Genomic DNA, 22,827 nt, shown 5'->3' on the forward strand with positions numbered 1-22,827 from the left:
TGCTGGAAAGTAAACATAGCATCAATCATGTTGAAATTGGTCGTAAGTATCCTAGAAGTTCTACAGCAAGACAAGGCACCCTAAATACCATGAAGCATGGCAATAAAGACGAATTATTAGAATGCCTGGAATCTTGGTTGGGTTGCCAGGGGTGAGAATCTTGCCAGCTGAGTGCTAGAAAAAGGGATGATGTGATGTCAGAGGCGGGCTTGTCCTAGATATTATATGATAATTTTCCTATTATTACTAAATTTTAAGATATCTCGAGAAATACCGTTTTTAAACTCCTTTATCGCCTAGCTGAAGTTCGGATTCTGTCCCCGAAATGAGTAGGCACTGATAAAACCCCCCGCAGTGCGTTGGATGGGTGGGAACAAGAATTTCTCGAAATAGAATTTTCCCGCATTTGCGTGTTTTGATATTTTTACTAAAAAAAAAATGTGCCCTGGGTTGCTTAAGGGCTGAGACAAATCGTTCGGGGGACAGGACACGCCCTCGAAGGTTGCCAGCGAGCGGACCGGCCCCCAACCGGACGGAAGCCCGAAGCTGGCTAACAATAAATAAGAAAACGTTTTTAAAAAGACACTTGAAAATTACCGGTTTGCGCTACGAAAAAAAAACCTTATCTAGTCATTTAGGTTTTTTTTAGTCCTATAAAAGGTTAAATATGCTAATTTTTTTTTTCCAAAATTCAAAAAAGAATAAATTAAAAATAACGTTTGTCTTTTACCACTCTTAGCCTATATACAGATAATTCTTAAGAACCCCAAATATTGAAAAGCCAACCATCTTGAAGCCTTATTGTCCGATATATGAGTCCTAGAAAGGGTTAAATATGCTAATATTTTTTTCCAAATTAAAAACAGAATAAAGTAAAGATAAAGTTTGTCTTTTACTACTTTTAGCCTGTACAAAGTTAATTCCTAAGAAAACCATACTTTTCCATGCCTAACTGAAAGGAAATAATAAAGAGTTAAATATGCTAATATTTTTTACAAAATACAAGAAGAATAATTTAAAAATATAGTTTGTGTTTTACCACTTGTAGCAATCTCTTTCACCCAAATAAACTCTCTCAATCTCTCTCAATCTGCTTCACACAAATAATTCTCTAAAATTTCTCAATCTGTTTTGCCCAAATAATTCCTAGTTTCCGCCACTCTAAAAAATATAACATTAAAATCTATGCGAAGATTCTTCTTTGACCCAGTGGCAAACTAACAACCCTCACTTCAATGAATAACTTTATTTAATTTTTTTTTCAAACCCATCTTAAAAATAAAACTTCACCTCAAATGTCCTTCTGAACTCGATCCGCAAAAATAATAAATAATATGGAAAAAAGGCTTAAAGTGAACAAAGTTTAAACTCTATAGTTTCACCTAAAATTTAATTTCTGTGTCTATAGTTCGTGCATCATTTAAAAACAAAGTACAATTCAACGTTTCACAAACGTCTTCAATCTGTATTGCATGTCCCACCCTTTTAGATTTGTCGGTCATAAAATGTGTTTGGAAATAGAGGTTTTAATGAGCATAATTTTTAAAAAGGTGATAATTTTCTTTTTAATATTGATTTTATCGTTGGATGCTTGCATGAATAGCTGAAGTGGAAGTGTCTAAGGTTAGTAAATACAGAAGTCATAATCAGGAAACATTTACGCCATGTGGAACTTTTAAAATGATAATATTCTAAGTTCTCATATTTGATAATTTTAAGCAAAAAAAGTGTCAAAATTGAATGTTTAATTCGTTCGCTTGTCCAAATTTCAAGGATGAGGTCTGAAAGACGTTCTGATAAATTTTTTCTTACAAATTTATAACTCTTTATAGAGCCTCTATATGGAAAATTGGAACTTCTGTATTATAGCGACCACAACCTAGAAATTCTAACTTTTTCTGTGTCCAAATAATCCCTAAAATGTATCAATCTGTTTCACCCATTAGTCCCTTAGAATGTCTCAATCTGTTTCACCCCAATAACCCCCTAAAATTTCTCAAACTGTTTCGCCCAAATAATCCCCTAAAGTGACTCAATCTGTTTCGCCCAAATAATCCCCTAAAATTTCAATTTATTTCTGACTCTTTCTTTGTGTATCGACAACTGTGCACTGACACATTTAAATAGAGTTGTGTAAATCCAATGCTAAAATTCCTGGAAGTCAGGGCTAAGTGACGTCAGTCTCGTTCGTATTCTAGCTCTCTGATTGGTCTAGATATAGGGGGTGTGGTTGTGACGTCACTCCGGTTAGTATTTTACGGACGTCCTTTACTCCTATATGCAAAAATGTGGAACTTAACATTTTTTTGCCAGAAGAAAGATCACGAATATGTGTTTATTTGTTCATTTGTTTTGTGTTTTTTTTTCCTCAGGGGAGATTGTATCGAACCAATGGTCCTAGAGCATCGGTAGATTGCTCATTTGAATATAAATTAAAAGTTCTAGTACCCTTTTTAACTGATCAAAAGACTGGAGGGCAACTCACCCCTCCCACGCCATTTTCTTGTTTACGTAAACTTTCTGTTATTGCGAATTATACAGACATTTTTTTGGGGGGGGGGGATTTTGTGCTCGGGGTGGGTTTTTATGGGGATAATCTCCCGTGTAGAGATATTTCCAGGAGTAAACTTTCCAGGGGTAATTTTAAACTGAGGGGATTTGACAGAATTTCTATATGAAAAACTTTTTATTTGTCTTACATTCTCTTTGCCTAATCAAACTTGCATGTGAATATATTCTGGGGGAACTTTCCGGGGGAGATTTTCAGCATGTTTATATTTTGGGGAAATAATTTCCACTAAAAGGGGATTTCCAGATCGATCGGAAAACGATTAGAACTTAAAGTATTTTTCAAATGAAAGTATGCTAAGGAGAATTTTTCAGGCAAAATTTTCTGAATGAAATTTTGTGGAGGGTGGGGGGAATTTTCAGGGAGGAGGGAATTATCTAGAGAGAATTTTACGAGAGGGGCGTGTTTTCTGTGGAAGGAACGTTCCACGGATGAGTTCCCCGTGAGAGAAGGGAATTTTTCATTGAGGATGAGCCAGATTTACCGGCATTATTTGAAAAGCGATCAGAAATTAAATAAAAAAAACATATTTTTCACGTGAAAGTAAGGATTAACATTAAAACTCAAAACGAGTTCCTCAATACCTTACTCTTTACGCTAAAGTTTGACTCTCTGCCCAATTTTTAAAAACGACTCCTGAGACACATGAGCCGTTTAAATAGAATAAGAAACTTTTTTTAAAGTGATAGAAGCTTTAGCGTGAAGAGCAGGGTATTTAGGAGGTGGATAACTCTTCGTACTGTTCGTTTTGAGCTTTAATGTTGCTCCTTACTTTCAGTTGAAAACTTTTCTTTTATTTAATTGTATGTAAAAATGCACCATTTTTCTCAGCATTAAATGGCCATTTCAAACGCATTTCTTACACTCTACTCCTTTTCCTCACGTAGTTGAATACATCGTGAAATATAGACCTCTTAAAAATGGGTACTTAGATTAAATAATGATCCATAGGACAAATAATTAAAAACCAAAAGAAATTTTACATTAATTTTTAGTGGTAAAAATATACCTATGATTAAGTTGGTCATCAAAAAATGTCCAAAATAGTTGGAAGCCATTTGGTATTCTAGTCCATCGTCTGTGATATCAATAACCTTTTCCCATGGTGCATTGCCAGCATTGTTGATAAGGACGTCAATTCTTGTTTCTTCAGCTACAAGAGACTGACAAAACTCTCTAACTGATCCTAAATTGGCTAGGTCCATGTACTTCAACTTAATGTTCTTATTTCCAGTAAGACGGCTTATTGTGCCTTAAAAAAAGTGTTAAATTCATTTTCTTAAATGGCCAAAACGTTCTAAATGAGCTTTTTTTCGAGCCACAGTTGCATCAATAGCCAAAACCTAGTAAAAAGCGAACCACTGCACATAGTAACTGAAATTTCATAAATAATTTTATAAGATCTAAACGATCAAACTAACATACGTTAGTTTTTAGGGTTTCGTTTGTTGTTTTATTTTGTCTCCTCTTTTTTTCATAGTTTCTTTATTTGATATGTGAAATGAATTTGGCTCTACTAGAACTTGTGATAGACTTTAAGATACAAACATTATCTCTGTATCTTGTATACTAGTTTTTAAGCGATGCTTAAATCTTACAATAACAATTTTACATATTATAACTAATGAAGTCACGACAAACTAATGTAGTACTTCAACGAGAGTCCTTAAGGGTCAAAATTCTTTTGACTATGGAACGGTGATGAGAGTAATAGGAAGAAGGAAAAGAAAAGGGTGAAGAAAATCGATATTCCACATTCTAGCTTGACTATGTACATTGCTCTATTATTTCAAGGAGACCTTGGTTTCGTTGATGGAGACCAAGAAGAGATGGAGCCATCCCCCCCCCCTTACCGTGGGTGCAAGTCAAGAAATATTCATAAAGAAAAAATTATAAGTATTGAAAAACCTGAAAAAAAAACAGGAAAATTGTCTTCTTGGAATTTGCAGTTCTTATTTTAATTTAAGTATGTTTCATTCATGAATTGAGGAATGCAGGAATAAGAAAACTCAAAATCAGTGAAATTCAAAGTAATCTTACAATTTTTTTTACTGTTTGTTAACAGGAGATACAGAATTTCGTTTCCTTTCGGAAAACAACTTCTAAGTAGATTTTGATAAAGAAAAATTATTTTTGTTGTCTATATTTTTAATTTAACACAACGCCACATTATAAAATCTACTGATCTTTATCATTACAAACCTCGAAGATAAAACCTTATTTTACTAAGCAGCAGTTAATATCCTTACTTGAAACCGTTTTCCCTTTTTCCATATTTCTCACGGGAAGAATCAACCGAGCCCCTCGCCTGGCAAGATCCAAAGCAGCTTCGTACCCAATTCCTGGAAAAAGAACACTTAATAAGACTTACTTTTACTGTAAAGACGGTCAAATGGAATGCTTTTCATACGTCTGAAATATTAGTTTTTATCGAAATCTTGATAGGCTCATTCCCCTTTTTACAAGTATGCATGACCCAAACGGGGCCACTAAAATTAAGGCCGAGTTTTAACAACAGTATCATAGGAAATGTATGTCTCTTATAAGGAAATGTAACATTTCTCAAGTTATTACTTGAGAGATGGTTCATGGATAGGAGTCTTGCTATGATTGAGTTACGGTTTTTGGGCCTTCATCTGTGTAACCCCATTTTGTTAGCGTATTCAATTGCTCAAAATCCTGGCTATTTCAGGAAATGTATATCAATTCTAAAATTTGTTAGAGAGATTCAAGGACATCATAAAGTTATTATTATATGTAGAGAATGGTTGATTTACAGAATGCATTCAGAGGATGGCAGATTTAGCGAATATATTACGTAAATTCCTATATTTTAAATTCATTAGGTCCTGAAACAAACAAACATTTGATCACTTTATTTATAAAAAAAATTCCGTTTAAAGATATTTATTTGGAAACCAGGGGAGCATTTACCTGTAAAAAAAATATATTTATTTAGCTTTAGACCCTTAAAAACTGTCCATAAATTCCATGACAATTTTTTTCATCCATTTTATTTTTTTCATATTTTGTTCTTTTTACTATAACTAGTTCTTGTTTCGTGTTGTCGGGGGATCTATATGTCCTTAAGCAACTTGGCAAAACTACTTGCTAGAGGAACATTTTGGATGTTCTAATTACCTCAAGTCAAAACTGCTACCTAATTCAATCTTTTACCAAATCCAAAGTTTGGGAAATGTTGTTAAGCATTATTTTTATTAAAGAATCGTTTCTTTTTATGTTTAACTTTTGAAACCATTTACGCAGGATATAAAACTTTTTGTGACAATAACCTTTTCCCGATTATTTGTCTTCCACTATATATATATATATATATATATATATATATATATATATATATATATATATATATATATATATATATATATATATATATATATATATATATATATATATATATATATATATATATATATATATATATATATATATATATATATATATATATATATATATATATATATATATATATATATATATATATATATATATATATATATATATATATATATATATATATATATATATATATATATATATATATATATATATATATATATATATAGATATATATATGTATATATATATGTATATATATATATATATATATATATATATATATATATATATATATATATATATATATATATATATATATATATAAAAGACCTTATACAACAGCACATGTCAATGCCTGGGCCATCCAGGGCCACTCTAAACTAGCACCCTGCGCCCTCCATGCAAGCTACAATGCCTGAGCCATTCAGGGCCGCGCTACACCATCCCCCTGCCCCCATCAAGCTGCTAGTTCATCGGATCAATTTGAACATCTTAATGTAAGTTGGTATTCATTTATTTTCTTTAATAAGACTAATTTTAGCCATGTAATTTAGCCATGTTTGGAGTCTCTCCCTCTATCGGAGAGGGAGAGCCCCCTCCTAGGACAATCATTTCACCCTCAAATTTTCTTTCGGCCTAAAACACATGTCACATGAAATTTTTTGCTATTTCTGTATATGATTACACATTTTCTTTCAGCCTAATAAAGGTATTAAATGATTTTTTTTTGGTAACTTTTTTGATTACACATTCTTTTCAGGCTTTAAAGGCTCTTATTCGTTAGTTTAGAAGGATGTGGAAAATCACTAGCACCAAGAAGATAGTGTTTTACTCTTGAAGGGTCCTAATAATGGGAAAAGGGATATTCTCTTCAGGAAAAACCAGAATCTTGTATTGAAAATTTTTGATTATGGATTTGTGACTCAATAGACCTGCTAGCTCCATCTTCATCTCCCCCCTCCCATTGGTTTTTAAGGTTATTCAATACAATATCAGTAGCCCAGTACCCTGTTAGATTAATGGTTTTGAAAGAAGATTCCCACATCCTAAGAGAGAAATAGCTACACAGGACATTCTTTTCAGGAAATAGCCAAAACCTTGTATTGAAATCTTTTTTTTTGGGGAGGGGGGGGGGAATAAAAATGGGTAAACTGTTTCCATTAGTCCTTTAGGCTTTTTAATATAATTACGGACCCCCTGGCCCATTAGATTAATATTCCTTTCACTTCTAAAAGAAATAAATTCTTTTATTCTTTTTCAGTTCGAGTTTGACATTGATGATCACCTCACTAACCTTCTTGGAACAGTACCAGAGGACGACGACACCATTTATCAAGTACCGGCATGCGTCGAGGATTTACTCGAGATCAGGGCAGACATAATTTCCCCCACGGTAAGACTATAACATTCTTCCAGCTCTTAACTGCTATTTAGGAGGTCCATCTATAGACCCTCCTTGGTATATACTCTCAATACATCCAAAAGGTCCTTTTTAGAGGCTTATTACATTTATAGCCAGTAGTATGGGGTCTATGAGTGCGGGGTGTCAAATTGCCCTTCTATGGTTATTATGGACTAGTGAGGTCCTTCAACTGCACTCTTAACTATGCTCTTCACTTTTCATAGGATGAAGTGGTTCAGCGAGCTAATATGTTCTTATTATTTTTCTAGGTTTACATACCAACACCAGGGCCCTCTAATGATGAAATATGATGAAATATTATCGCCGTCACAAATTCACGACAATCCATGTACGGAGGGCATGGAAAGTGGACGCAAGGGGGATTTAAGTGCGGATGTGAGTCCACTTAATATAATGTCCCCAGACATTCATCTTGACTCTATAGTAGGGATGAGTTTGGACACCCATTTAATAGTCTTATAAGTGGTAGTATCCATACGGACTAATTGATAGTCCACTACCATGTCAGCAAGATTCGGGAACTCCTTGAAAACCATATTTGGGAGGCGGGAGTGCGAGATAGTATAGACATCAATCATACCTAAAATAATTTTTTTTTTAATGCAAGGACGGGTGATTTGCACACGTATCACCTTCAAACGGTGATGCAAACACTTCACCCTGACTCGCTTAATTTTGAGGGTGTTTTTTTGGATAGGGTGGAGGAAAAGTTTAATAGTTTTAGAGGTATAATAAAAATGGGAGTGGTTGGTTGTTTTATTAATTGAAAAATTAGAGGTTAACATTAAAAATAAAAAAAAATTTAAGAGGTGGGCTTGGGAAGCCTAATTTTAGAAAATATAATGCAGATTTACAGGTGCAAAGGTGTGCAACATTTTCGTTTCGAAACGGGCTTAGAGTGTTTCAAATATTCAGTCCTTATCGCGGGGCATAAACCTGAGGCAAATCGGGATGTTATTAATACATATTTCGACGGTTTGGCAGTTAATGGGGGCGAGGAGGGGCAGCGTTTCCTAAAGTCAATTTTAATTGTTTAAAGGGGTTTTATCTTGTAAAACTTAAAGGGATTGACATTTTTGAGAGGGCAAATGAGCATTTAAAGTTTGAGGTTACAGTGTTACAGTTATACACAGAGTATAAAGAGGGTAATCTCAGGAATAGAAAGGGTATTTTTATTCCGTAAAGTTTCCGTCCATTGAGTCAGTGAAACACTGGGTAAGGCTTCTCTACGAACCTGCCAAAGAACCTGATTCAAGTAGACATTTCTTTCCCATTCCACATATTCCCATTCCACACTTCCAACTATCATTTGAAATTATATTACTAGCGTTGGCACATTTGCAGAAAGGTGAAGTTGTAGGCGGTGCATGGGTAGATGGTTCTTTTTCATATAAAATCGAACCTAAATCATCTGAGAAGTTGCTAGTCTTAGAATTTACATGGAAAAAAATTGAAGATAATAATATGTGCTTGAATAAAATCTGTTTTTTACATTCCTATAGCTTCTTCCCCAAATCTTTAAATCAACTCATTCAAGTACAAAAAGAGATGTTTTAATAGTTTCCCCTCCTCAAACAGCCCTTTACAGATGATGAAATGTATGATTTATTAACGTGTAAGGGCATATACATTATACGTTAATAAATGATACTGATTGTGGTTCTCAGTGTCCAAAAATGGACTGAGTATTTTGTATTATATGCGATTTACTTTTTTTCTTTGTAAATAAACCCATTGAATTGATACACCCGTACGAGTACTACAACTCCGTCTTGAGGCTATGTGAGGAATACTCGCCGCCCCTCAGTCTTATGATTCACTTCGTGATCGTCAATGAAACATTGCCGATTATGAATTTGCTAAGAGGGTTTGGGCTAAGGGAGGGTTTAAAAATGGATGGGATTATTGTAAAATATACCCGGCAAGTGATCTGTTGACGTTGTTCGATGTTGCCTATAAAACACCGAAAAAAAAATTACGAGCAATTTGGTTTGGTTATAAGGTACTATTTTTCAACTGCTCATCAGGTGATGGATTTAATTCTAAAAAGTAGTGATGCAAAAATAGGTCTGATGAACCACGTGAATCAGCACTTATTTGTAAAGAAATCCATTCAGGGATGGTATGTTTTTCACGGGGATCGTACCCTGGAAACCAGCCCGACTGGACAACGCACCGGTTAAAAGTCGAACGTGGTTTTCTTGGATATGAATTACCTTTAGCCGTCGGCAATATATCACTTTTATTTGCCGTGTGGGAATTACGAATGGCTTGAAAATCCTTCCCTTTTGCTCAAAATTTCCCCATCATTCACACTGTTGAGGAGAAGGGACAACAAGAATGGTTTTCGAAAATGATGGTAAAATACCTTTGGAATTTCATAACTAGGAAAAAGAGTCTGTTTTCGCGTGTATAAATAGACTGGTGCCTAGGAACTCATTGAGTCCCTATAATTCATCTTTGGTAGAGGTCGGGGGTATGCACTGGCCACCTTAAAAACAAAAGCTTATTGCCGACCTTCAACCGAAACAGAACACTGTTGTAAATCGCATTCTTTTGCAGTGGATGCTGACCAACTGTTTCAAGGTCACAAGGATTCATAGAGCCCTCCAATTCGATCAAAAGCCGTATATTTGTCAAAAAACAATCTGAAGCGAAAACAAAGGTCTAAAAATAGATCTTTAAACTCATTTTAGATTGAGCTTTTGTTAAGATGTGCGAGAATGTGCACAAAAGGAATGATTGTGTCGTTGTTAACGACCCAAAGGAATGTGATCAAATAATTGCAGATCCAAGCTTCTCATCGTTCACGATCATAGATTCCAATATGGTCCTCTTACATAGAAAGGAAAAATATTGTTTTAAATAAAAACATTGCGGTTGGCAGTACCATACTATAGATTTTGGAAAAACTCATGTGGGGGTTTTATTACAATGTATGTAAATTTCATTGGCCGGGGGGGGCAAGTTCAAGTGTATTATGGAGACACTGATTCACTCCTGTTAAAAATTAAAGCGAAGAATCTATTGCACGATTTGGAAAATGGTACGTACATTAGCTTCCGAATGGATTACACAAACTGGGATGAGTCCGTTTATACGGATCTAGTGAAGCGCCAGAACCCAAATCAGTTTTTAAAGTTAAAATACAAGACAGGGAGTGACTTGGTATCCAAATGTGTTTCTCCTGATCCGAAAAACAACTGTGTTTACTGTGTGGAAACGCAAAAGGAGGTTACCAAACAAGTCTGCAAGGGGATGCCTTCACACTATGTAAAGGAAAATGTCAACACGAGTGTTTATAAGAACTGTCTTGAAGATAATTTAGTTACAAGAGAGAAAGCCATGGCGATTCGCTCTTTAAAATATAAAAACTTCACAGTTCGAATCGAAAAAAATGCCATTACATCCATATCGAATGAAGTCCACTACGCGTGGACGATGTGAGGGTACTACCAAATGGTCAACACTTTACTTCAGATCGAGACGTACGTTTAGATTATGAACGAAGCCTCGGTCCGAAGAAAGTCCTAGAGTTGGTGGGTGGGGGAAGGGATTCGTTTTTTTCCGTCAGTATCCAGCTCATCTGTGTGTATTTCTAGTCCTTTTTACATGTTTTTATTTATATTTATATATTTTAATTTATTTATGTTAGTATATATTTTTTTGGCGCAAAGCGGTATCCTTTTTACATATTTATATTTATATATTTTTTTGGCGCAAAGTGGTATGTTATAATTGCTTTATATTTATCTTGCTGCCGCCCCGCAGTGGGCATCTTCCGGGGGAGGGCAGTCTTCGGCCACCGCAGTAGCCGCCCCTCCCGGTGACATATTCAAGCGTTTTTTTTTAAATGTTAAATTCTCTATTTTATTATTTGTCCTCTCCCATTGTAAATATCTTTAATTGCTTGTGTAAATATGTTTTAAAAATTTGTAGTGAATATATTTACACTAAAGAAACCATGCGTATTCTATTTCTTTGAGTATTTATTTAACAGATTGGGGCTAGGTTTGATGCGTAATAAAATTGGAGGAGTATGTATCAATTTTAAACACCATTCAGATAATTTCTTTGTGGACCATCAATGTCTGGCAAAACAACATTATTAACAAAAATAATTCAAAATCGTAATAACATGTTTTTAGAGAACCCAAAAAATATCAGTTATTGCTATAGTATATGGCGACAGTCATATGACAAAATAAAGAGTATTGCACCAAGCAGAAGATTCATGCGAGGACTTGACATGTTTAATAGTATTGCACCAAACTCATGGTTAATCCGTGATGATTTAGCTGAATCTATTGAAGAATGGTCTCAAGAAATACTGCAATTATTCACGGTCCTAACTGTTGTTCTCCATAATGTTCTTCATCAGAGTAGATGTAGGAGAACACTTGCTTTGAATTGTACTTACTATATCTTCTATAGGGTTGTTCGTGATTCAAGTTCTCTTGTAACTCTAAACAAATTCAGAGTTCAAAGTGAACGGACCTCTCATAAATTGGATATTTTATTAACATTGTCAAACCAGTAAGCTTTTTCATTGAATTATAATCCCAGTGAAGTTAGTTAGATTTCGCAATATTTCAAAGGATTATAGTTCCTGACCTATATGTGAGACCTTTGGTTAATCTTTTAAACTAGTTTCTGGAAATTTATCTAAGTTTTTACGGCTTATGATTTACGGACACGATTAATCGAAGTAATTTGGTTTCATAAGTGGAATAAGGGATTACGATTTATGGACTATATTACTGTAAGTGAAAATGATTGATCCTGGAATTTGGGCGAAAGATAAACTTTTTATAATCCAGTGTTGAATTTCATACAGAAAAATCTCGAACAAGGGATTTCCCACGATTCGATTAGAGATCATGCTTTGGATTTTTTTTTTGGCTACTGATGTGTTAGATGCGAGAAAGCTTTTCCTCTAGAAAGCGTTTCCGAGGGAAGTTCCACCCAGGCGAGTTGGTAACAACGCCCAACAAAATAGTATTACCGAAATTATTGCAGCGTTCGAAAGATGTGACTCTGAAGATATAGATGTGCCGGGCTTCGTGATAAGGAACGCGAGTGAAATCCCAATAATTCCCGCACCGGCATATTCCATGCTTAGTAGTAAGGTAAACGCCTGTTTTAATGAATTACGCGCTTTGTCAGAAAAGCTTCAAACCCAGCCGCCTTTCCCCCCCGCCACTCCCCCTTTAGTTGAAGATAAACCTACATATGCAGTAATTGTGAAAAATGTTCCTACCGATGTAAGTGATCCTGGCTTGCGAAAAGATAAATTGAATACACTTGAAGATCATGAAGGTATTTTAAGTCTAAAACCTGGTAATCAGAATAAAAAGTGGATCGTAGTTACTCGAGATAGGCAGTCAGCCGTATTCCTTGCCGCCTCAGCCTCTAAGAGCCTTCATAATATTCAAACCAAGGTTCTTGATAAAAAAGCACTAGGCATTGTTCGGGGTATCAATGAAAATGTATCAGAATCATCTCTAAAGGAAAGCATACCGGGTGTAGTACGTGCTATAAAAATAGGACATTCAAAATGTTTTCGTTTGAAATTTCTGGATCAGTTAGCACTGAAAAATACAATTAACCATGGTCTCCGACTTGGATATGAACTTTTTCGTGTTGAAATATACCAAGAATTACTGCGTCGTTGTTTCCGGTGCCAAGGGGTAGATCAAAATATTGCTAGATGCCCACGTTCTCCTGATTTATCAAAATGTTCCTGCTGTGCTGGGGCTCACGAAAAAACCACGGACAACCCTTGCTCAGTTGCTCCTAAGTGCGCCAATTGCGGAGGAAATCATGTTTCTTATAGTTTAAAATGCTCTGTACTGAGAAATGCGCTTGCCAAGACAACATGATGACTTCTCCTACAGCCTTAAGTTTTGTTTCTCTGAACATTAATGGTACTAAAGATAAGGATCTGCAAATTGACGAGCTGCTAAATTTTGATGTTGTATTCCTACAGGAGCATCTACTTTCCAAAGTTAATATGAACAGTTTAAGGCGGTCTGCTACACATGATATATTTATTCAAGAAGCAAAAGACCCGCGGTCGCCCTTCCGGCAGCACCGCTAACTTCATTTGGTCGGGATATCAGCCTATACAAATTTATTCAGATGCTAATATTCTAGCAATCCAGTGTAATAACATGGCTTTTTTAAATGTGTATCTCCCATGCAGTCATCGAAACACTCAGTCATTTACTGCTTTTGCTAAAGCTTGCCATAAACTGAAATCTCTTTTCAAAAATTTTGCAGATAAAAATATTGATTGGATCTTAGCCGGGGATGTGAATACTGACATATTGACCTCATCTGATCGATCTGAACTCCTGCTAGATTCTCTGCCAAGTGTCTATCATGTCGCTGCTAAGAACCTGGTTTACACTTACATTCATAATCAAGGCTCCGTTAAATCCAACCTCGACCATATTAATGTGTCTAAGTCCGGTCAAATTAAATCCGAGGTGTTTGTTGATGAAGATAAAATCAATGATGACCATTTCCCTATTTCGCGCCTAATTGAGCCTCCTGATAATCAAGCCCACTTTAAGGGTCCCCATTCAAAATGGTATCAAAAGCCCAATTGGAATCGTATAAACGTTGAGATGTATATTACTACTTTATGCACTCTACTCTCAACTATTAAAGTCCCGTTTCACTTGCTCCATACTTCGATAACGTGCCCTGATTCTAAGGAAGACCTAAATTCGTATTATTACCAGTGGGATATCTAAAGTTGGCCACAAAAGTTGCAGTTCCGATTGAGCACGTGCGTTCTGGGTCTCGCAAGCCCCTGTGGAATATACATCCGGAAGTGAAAAAAGTAAAGAACCGCGCAAAGTTTTGGTTGCGATTGTGGAACGCTTGCGATCGACCTTCCTCCGGTGCTGTGTTTACAGTCAAGCAAAAAACGAAGAAAGAATACAAATCTTGCTTACGTAATGCAAGGCTCAACGTGTGGGTCGCTCCAAATAGTAAAATGACTTGGAATAAAGTTATCAATAGCAGTAAGTGTTCTTCCCCACCTCAGTCAGAATTAAACGTTATGAATTGTGCGCGCTATTATATTACGTATTTTCATTCTTTAATCAATGTCTTCAGAAACGTTTTTATGATCCGCTTATTTTGGCTCTGCCAGTGTCTATTTGTTATTATATAAACCCTTCTATAAGTATGAGCAATTTACATTTGGCGGTGAAGAAATTAAAAAGATTAGAGTCTCCTGATTGTGATGGCCTATGCTTTAGGAATTTTGCTCATGATTGCCCATTATTGTTGAACCACCTGCAGTTATTATTCCAGATTTGTATAGCTCAATCTCTGGTTCCTGATAGTTTTCTTTCCGGTAGTGTCACGCCTATACATAAACGTGTTAAAGATCAAGATTCATGCTCGAATTATAGACCGACTACTGTATCTTGCTTTATGAGTAAGATTTTTGAGTATATCCTTTTGCCTGAAATAACTTCTAAGTGCGATTTTTCGTCTTTTAAACTAGGATTTAGAAGAGGGGTTGGTTGCCCCCAGGCACATCATGTGCTCAGCCGGTTGTTAAAGGAAGCTTTTGCCCAGAAGCGTTCATTGTATTGCTGCACAGTAGACATTTCCGGGGATTTTGATAATGTTGTTCACGCCCAGGCCTTGCATTCCCTTGCTTGCTCTGGAGTCAATTATTCAGTTATTTCTAAATTGCGATATTGGTATGATAATTCTTATGTGCGTATTAAGTGGCTATCAAATACTTCTGATTCGGTAGCTGTTAGGAAAGGCGTTAGACAGGGAGGAGTTTTATCTCCTTATATATTTAAATGTTTCCTCGCTACTTGTTTAAAACATCTATATCCTACTGTTTTTTTTCGTGATATTGGTGTAAGTTATATTGCATACGCCGACAATGTCCTTTTAGTTAGTTTTTCTCGTCGAGGGCTGGCTCAGAACTTCCGTAAGCTGTCTTCTCTACTTAGTGATATTGGCCTATCTGTTAATATGGGAAAGTGTGAGTTTATGTGCTTTAATAGTAGAATTTCTGTATCTCCATTAAACCTCGGTTTGATTTCATTACCTTGTTTGGATAAAGTCAAGTGGCTTGGTATATCGTTTTGCCCGTCCATTTACGAAACTTGCTCCGAGTTGGTTACTAATGCATTAAAAAATATTCGTGTGTCATATGGTAAGATATCTCCAAATAGAGGACGTTATAATCGTAAGGGCCTAGCCCGGCTTTATAATAGTTTTTGCTCTGCAGGTGTAAATTTTCTATCTGGTTTCCACCACTTACTGAGGAAAAAAGATTTACGGAGACTTAGAAGTGGTTACTTTAGATATTGTAAATATCTGATGTATTTACCCGGCCGTTTTAAAAATAGAAATGTTGTATCCCGTTATGGTGTCATTGATGCTTGCGCGCAAGTGGCCAGGGTGTCTTCTAATATGATTATGAATACTAGTAATGTTGTTTCTGTAACTGACCCCTTAGTTTGTTTTTTTCATCGTGATATCGGTTAATTTGTATTTTTTATTGTTGTTTGATTTTGTAATAATGTTGTTATTTTTTCTTTTATATTTTCCATTACTCCACAGTGTCATTTATAATGTTCATATGTGGGTCATAAATAAATTATTATTATTAAACAAATATACCTTGGCGAACCAAAATTTGACAACCAAAATTTTTACTTTCCTCGTACAACCAATCTACTAATAAACGTTATGGTTATACTCTATTGGATCTTAATCAAAACACACCCGAATAGTTACGTGTAGTCACTGATAGCTATGATAATGAAATTACTGTATATCTACCCGTGAATAGTGAAAAAGGTCATTAGTCACCATCATGACGCTGAAGAATCTATATGAAAACAAACATTTATTTTCCGTCCTAGATAATTCAAAACCGCGGCTTAGGACTAAACATTAAATTACGCCGCTAAAACATTAAATTGACGCCAATTGAACTTGCTCTTTCACTAAAAGAGCACTTTCACGATAATCTTGATAAATGTATCAACAATGAAAGAATTGCCGATGATGAAAAACTAATGTTGCTTCAAAATTCCCTTTGACTTGTCGAAAAACATAAACATTACCGTGAAAGACCGCTAAAAGTAAATGTCATTGATTAAACTTGTGAAAGAACTGAAAGTTTTTAAACTTTGAAAAATGCCAAAAAAAGAATAGGATTTATTAATAACTGTTGTAGACATGTTACCCCCATTCTATCGCGAGCAAAATGAAATACTTTTGACTTATCTCGCTGAACATGAACAAACTGAAGATAAAAAGAAAGAAGTTATAATCTAGGGAAAACCCTAAATCTGATTGATTTGTAATCAGATATGATTGTAAATCGTAAAAGAAACGAATCCTTTGATAGTCATTTACATAAATGTTTAAAGTCGTCAAATTTTCCAAAGTCTTATTGAGAATAAATATTTTTTTAAACGATTAAGGCAGTTTGGAGAAATATCACGAGATATATCATTGGACAGCACGCCAAGTGGGCCTGGTAAGTGTATTAAAAGAATGCGTCTTTCCACCTCATTTAGTATGCAAAAGGGTAGCAGGCGTTTCACACCACGATTATATTCAAAATAGATCAAGATTTTAAACGGGTCTATGAGTTATGAATATTCTCCCACGACACTTGCTAAGGTCGCCGAAATTGAAAAGAAGATAGCAAAAGAGTATTTACAGAAGGAACTAAGTTACACTCTTCGTCGAAATCATAGGACCAGAGGTCGTGGCTATCGAAAACCTAAAACCTTTTCCCCCTACAATATATTACAAGCATATCTTTTCACTCTAGACGAGATTCAAAAACGTCATAATGGACTGTACAAGTATAATTTACTTGCATTAAGTGTTCTTAGTGGCTATGCATATACCGTTCCATTGCAGTCAAAGAGAGACGATAAGGTTTCTAAATGTATAGAAAGTATTCTTGAACAAGATTCCTATCGAAAAATTCAAACAGATCGGAAAAGCGAATGTGTTAACCCATATTTAAAAAAGGTATTATTGAAATGTAATACAGTGCTCTATCACACTCATAGTCCAATAAAGGCGGCATTGGCTGAACGTTTGATAAGAACTATTCGACTTTTAATTTCAAGATGTGGTACATTGAAAAATACTGCTACTTTTATTCACGATTTAGATAAAATCATGTTGATTCATAATCAACATCGTCATCGATCCTTGTCCAATGTTAGCCCTCCTGAAGTTCATCATAGTAACAATACACTTGACATTTTTCCTAAACAATATTCTAAAGAAAATAATTGGAAGAAAAAATTTAATGTTGGTGATACAGTTTGAATCAATCGAACAAGAAATATTTTTGAAAAGCGGAATTACTTGCGGTCCACTTAAATTTATAAAGTGTCAAAGGTCTTAGACACCAAATCTGTAACCTATCGTCTTTGTGCTATAAAAGATGATGGGATTCTTGCCGTTTTTTATGATTATGGATTGCAAAAAGTTGGAAATTGTGTAATGTATCAAATTGAAAAGGTATTAAGACTCAAAATCACTAGGTCAAGAAACAATTGCTTGGTCGCTAGCTTGGATAAAATTCTTATTTTTGTATCTGGACTGCCACTCAGGACGTTCAAATGTCTAATGATTTTAGTTCACATTCATGTCTAATCTCTCTGGTCTTGTGCCAGCTCTTCAACAAACCAGAGCCACCAGCTCTCCTACTTTCTGCCAAATTTTCGAAATTCCCCAGTGGGGTCGAGTTCGTTTTTGGCATTTGTCCACCAATTCTTAAATTGACCGCCAGCTCGCCTGCGCCAATCTGGCAATGGGACAGCTAGAAGTACTTGCTTTATGATGTAGTCATTGGGTCTTCTAAGTACATGAACAAGCCAACGCAGTCTTCTCTGTTTGAAAATCATGGCGGCGGGCTCGATTTCACAGCAGCGGTGGCGCACACCAACATTTGCGATTCTATCGGAGTATCGAATCCTCAGGATTTTTCGCAGACAGCGGTGGTCAATTACTTCCAAATCATGGAGGTGAAGCGCCTTCAGTGGCCAAGTTTCGACTTCGTAGAAGAGAACAGATCTAACAGCCGCTTTATAAACAGAAAGTTTTGTCTTCATGCCGATCTCCCGCCGGATCCACAGATGATGGCGGAGTTGTGAGGAGATAGCTTGGGCTTTGTTGATTCTGTTCTGTATGTCAAGAGCACAGCCTTCACGAGAGTCTATTATTGAACCAAGATAAATGAAGCTGTCGACTTTTAAAGCCAGGGAGCGGGATCGCGTCGCTTACCGGGGACGCCGTAGTAGGCACAGCATTTCTGGGAGTATTCATTTCTTCATAGATTTTTCATGGGGATTTAATTAACCGACGGGTCCCCTCCCCCGTTGGCTCCTCCTCCTTTATCTACGCGGACTTGGAACCGGCTATGGAGAAGGGATGAAGTTGCTCTTGTTGACTTTATTCTTCCATTTGTGAATGAAAAAAATTTCCTCGGTGAGGATTTACGTAAGAATCTCGGTTTTAAAGATCGTATAATTAAAGCAAAAATTTCAGTGGCAAGCAGCTATCTATCCAGACTATACACCCGCCTTCGCATATAACAACTGTATATTTCTTTATTTATCCTTTGTCGAGAGATCAAGAGTCGGTAATAGCAATGTCTCCCTTTTACGTAATTTTAAGTGAAATCTCTAGTGAACACATTATCGAATGCAATATAAAGGACCTTCAATACATTCCAGTCAGAACTTCGTATTTGGAGCTCTGTCACTTAACATTGAGAAGTGAATTGGGTGATCCTCTAGCAATAACAAAAGGTTAGGCCATGATTATATGTCATTTTCGACACATTAAGTCAGATGGCTAGTAGAACTCATTTTGTTCGTCCTGATATGGATTGCTATGTTGCTACTTTTGGACCACGACAATTTGGTCCTGGAATAGACTATTACAGGGGTTGTTTGTCAATATCCGGTTACTGTCTTGGAAATTGGATGGCTAAGCTGTTTCGCTCTGCACTACCCCTGGCTAAAAAATAGATTTCACCCGTAACAACGGATTTTGCATCCTCTACACTGCATGATTGGGGCTCTGGGATGGTTTTTCAAGAAAGTGTTTAATAAAATCTCTGGTTCAGCGCACAATCCCTTCGCGAGGATTGACCAGTTACAACGGATTTTGCGTCCTCTACACTGCATGATTGGGGCTCTGGGACGGTTTTTCAAGAAAGTGTTTAATAAAATCTCTGGTTCAGCGCACAATCCCTTCGCGAGCCATTAAAATCACAACAAAGTGGAAAAGGTTTAAAAAGGGTGTGATAGATTTTATCGCTCAACAGTCAACTCAGCCCGGAAGTGTAAAACATCAAACAAGATAAATCAAGAATCAACGACATGTTGCTATGTGTACGCATATCTACACTGATTCATCATTTATCAATGGTAAAATTCCTTCAAAACGCTTTGGCTTTTGTGAAAAGTGCTAGCGCTGTTGGATCATGGGTAGATTATCCACAAATATTTGAACTGTCTGGACCTTCTTCTCTTGTATGTAAAGTAAATGGAAATCCTTAGAAATAATATCCATAGAAATAATATTTTGATCCATAGAAATAATAACGAACTAGCGTTTTCAATTTACCGTAAACCGACTAATAACAACCGTTACTTGTCTTTCGCTTCAAATCATCCGATCCAGATAAAAAGGGGTGTGGTTATTTCTTTAGTTGATAGTGTATTAAAGTTAGCATCACCAGAATACATAAGCAATGAACTAATTTTTATTAAGGATATTCTAGTAGGTAATGGCTATCCGGTAAATGTAATTTCTCAAATAATTGAAAAAAGGAAAAAAAAGTTGACGGAACCAAAAATATTAGAAGAAGATGGGTCAATTCAAGAAACAAATTACATAACTTTGCCTTTTATCCCAATATTGTCACAAAAATTGAGAAGAGAATTAAAAAAACATAATAAAAATGCAGTATTTAAATCAGGACAAACTATAAGCTCTTTGTTAAATATAGGGAAAAACACGGTGCTGAGAAATATGCAACAGAGAGTGTACACAATGCCATACTCTCGTGGTAAATTGTATGTGGGAAGAACACAAGAGATTTTAGAAAATAGGCACCAGCAGCACGGTAACGCGATAGATTACTGTTTAAATCAAAATAATACACCAAAAACGATTGAGTCAGCTGTTGCAGAACATCTTTATAATTTTCCTCATCACAGTATTTTATTTGATCAAACAAAATAGTAGATACGTCTGTAGGACTTTTACAAAGCTTCAGGGAAATGATAGAAATAAAAAAGATTATATATGGGGGTATTAGCATCAATAGAGATGAACGGGATTTTAGGATCAATTTGATTTATAATAGTTTAATTAAAAAGCAGGTAAGATTTTCAACCAGTACTGATTTTAATAATAGTTCTGATACGAAAGATGACCTTGCGGACAAAGGTCAGACTGGGTTAAATGCTGGGAAAGGTAAAGGAACTGCAGCTAAGCTTGCGAGCAAACGAATCTGTTCAATTTATAATTCAAACATTGGGTGATGAACTTGTGAGATCTAATTAGGGGTTATGGGCCGGGGGTTAGCTGACCTTTATTGTTTTAGTTTAAGTATAAATATATTTTCATTTTTTGATAGATTTCCATTTATATACTGTGAGAAGGCGTGTTCCAATCAATATAAACATTCGATTTTGTTTATACGCCAGTGAATGGAAGTGTTTATTTAATATGTGAGTTTTGTTTTCCTATTTATTTATATTTTTTCTTTTGTTTGTTTAGTATGTTTTTATGTTGATGTAAGTTAAGGTTTTTTAAAAAAGAACTTTTTTTTTGTTTCATTTTTTTTTCGTTGAGAAAGGCTCCCGGATGTGGGGCCGAAATATTCGGAGTATTTTTGTTTAATTAAGTGTTTGTATTCACTGCTTTATAGAAATTAAAATCCACTTCTATTGTTTAATTTTTTGTAAATGGAAAAGCAGTGTGGTCTAAGAAATTATTTACGTCTAGCCTACGGGTGGCAAAAGACCAATTCAATTTTATTATTTTTGAATTTAGCAAAAAAAAATATGCCTATATAATTACACAAAAAAAGTGTTTAGGAAAGTGCAAAGTAAATAAAATAATTCCAAAATCGTTGTTTTAATTATCATTTAAATACATATAATGAACAAAAGCACACGAGAAAAGTAAATTTACTAAACTTAAACCATGTGCTGAAAGATAAATGTTTCCAGAGTTCACAAATTGTAAAAGAAATAGATTTTAAAAAAAATAGCCTTGGTGATTTTTTTAATTCACATGATTTTCAACAAATTATATCAGTTTTCAAAAATTTTTTTGAACATGTTCTAAGATTATCTAGGGAAAGACTAAGCCAAAATTTTTTGCAGTTATAAAGGGAACAAGAAAAACAAAAACTATCAATGCATAAGCCTAATCATTTCCCAGGCCTTGGGGTGATTAATTTAAGCAAAAAGGAGTTAACCAAAGAACAAAAGGAATTCCTTGAAAGAGGTATAAAATTTGGACTAAATCCTAAAAATGTAACGATAGAGGAAATTATTTCAAAGATTGAAACAGGAATACATAAGTTCCCAAAAGATATAAATAATGTAGATGAGTTAAGACTAGGGGTCGTGAATATTTTAACAAATTTTGGTAGTTATCAAGAAAACGTTAAGAACAAAGATATAAAAGTTTTAAAATATTTAAAAAAAGATGATTCTCTAAGAATAACGAAAGTGGATAAGAGCAATACGGTAGTAATCCTAGAAAAAGATGATTATGATAGTAAAATAGAAACAATTCTAAGGGATACTTCAACATTTAAAAAACTTAACTCAGAACCAACTGAATTGTATGTTAAAACATTAAGAAAGGATTTAGAAGACCTTAAAACAAATGGAAGTATCACACCCCAGATGTATTACAAGTTCTCTCCAAGGGGATCAGTTAGCCCGAGAATATATGGTTTGCCAAAAATACATCAAATAGGTATCCCTTTAAGACCTATTGTTTCAACAACCAATTCACCAACGGTAAAAATCGAGAAATGGGCAGCAATGGCACTTAAACCTTTATTATACCTCCAAGATTCATATATAAAAAACTCGGAATTTTTAAATGATAAACTTATAAGTGTAGAAATATCAGAAGAATCTAGATTGTTCAGTTTTGATATAAAATCAATGTTTACGTATATTCCTTTTGATAAATCAATTAGTATTTTATCCAAAAAACTCGAGGAACGTAAAACTGAGATAGAAGAATCATCTTTGGGAATTGAACTGGAAATTATATTAAATTTAGTCAGAATAACTAGCAGGTATACTAATTACTTCACGTTTAGAGATAATTTTTACCATCAAATTAGCGGATTGGCAATGGGAGGGCCTTTAAGTCCGTTGTTAGCAAATATTTATGTAGAGAATGTAGA

At 35.1% G+C, this 22,827-nt stretch overlaps 1 protein-coding gene across 5 annotated transcripts in view; it reads right to left on the minus strand.

The window, feature by feature from the left end:
- LOC148949317 (retinol dehydrogenase 13-like) overlaps positions 1 to 22,827 on the minus strand; it is a 79,146-nt gene that overhangs the window by 35,303 nt on the left and 21,016 nt on the right. For all 5 annotated transcript variants that reach the window (XM_089093342.1, XM_089093343.1, XM_089093341.1 and 2 more), the window contains 2 exons: positions 4,819 to 4,911; positions 3,579 to 3,821 (listed from right to left, as the gene is read on the minus strand). In XM_089093342.1, coding sequence (XP_088949468.1) covers positions 3,579 to 3,821; positions 4,819 to 4,911 — 336 coding nt within the window. The remainder of the gene's footprint in view (positions 1 to 3,578; positions 3,822 to 4,818; positions 4,912 to 22,827) is intronic.

The sequence above is a fragment of the Artemia sp. Qi Xiang Cuo genome, chromosome 8 (assembly GCF_049724085.1).
Source record: "Artemia sp. Qi Xiang Cuo chromosome 8, ASM4972408v1, whole genome shotgun sequence".
Taxonomy (NCBI): Eukaryota; Metazoa; Arthropoda; class Branchiopoda; order Anostraca; family Artemiidae; genus Artemia; species Artemia sp. Qi Xiang Cuo.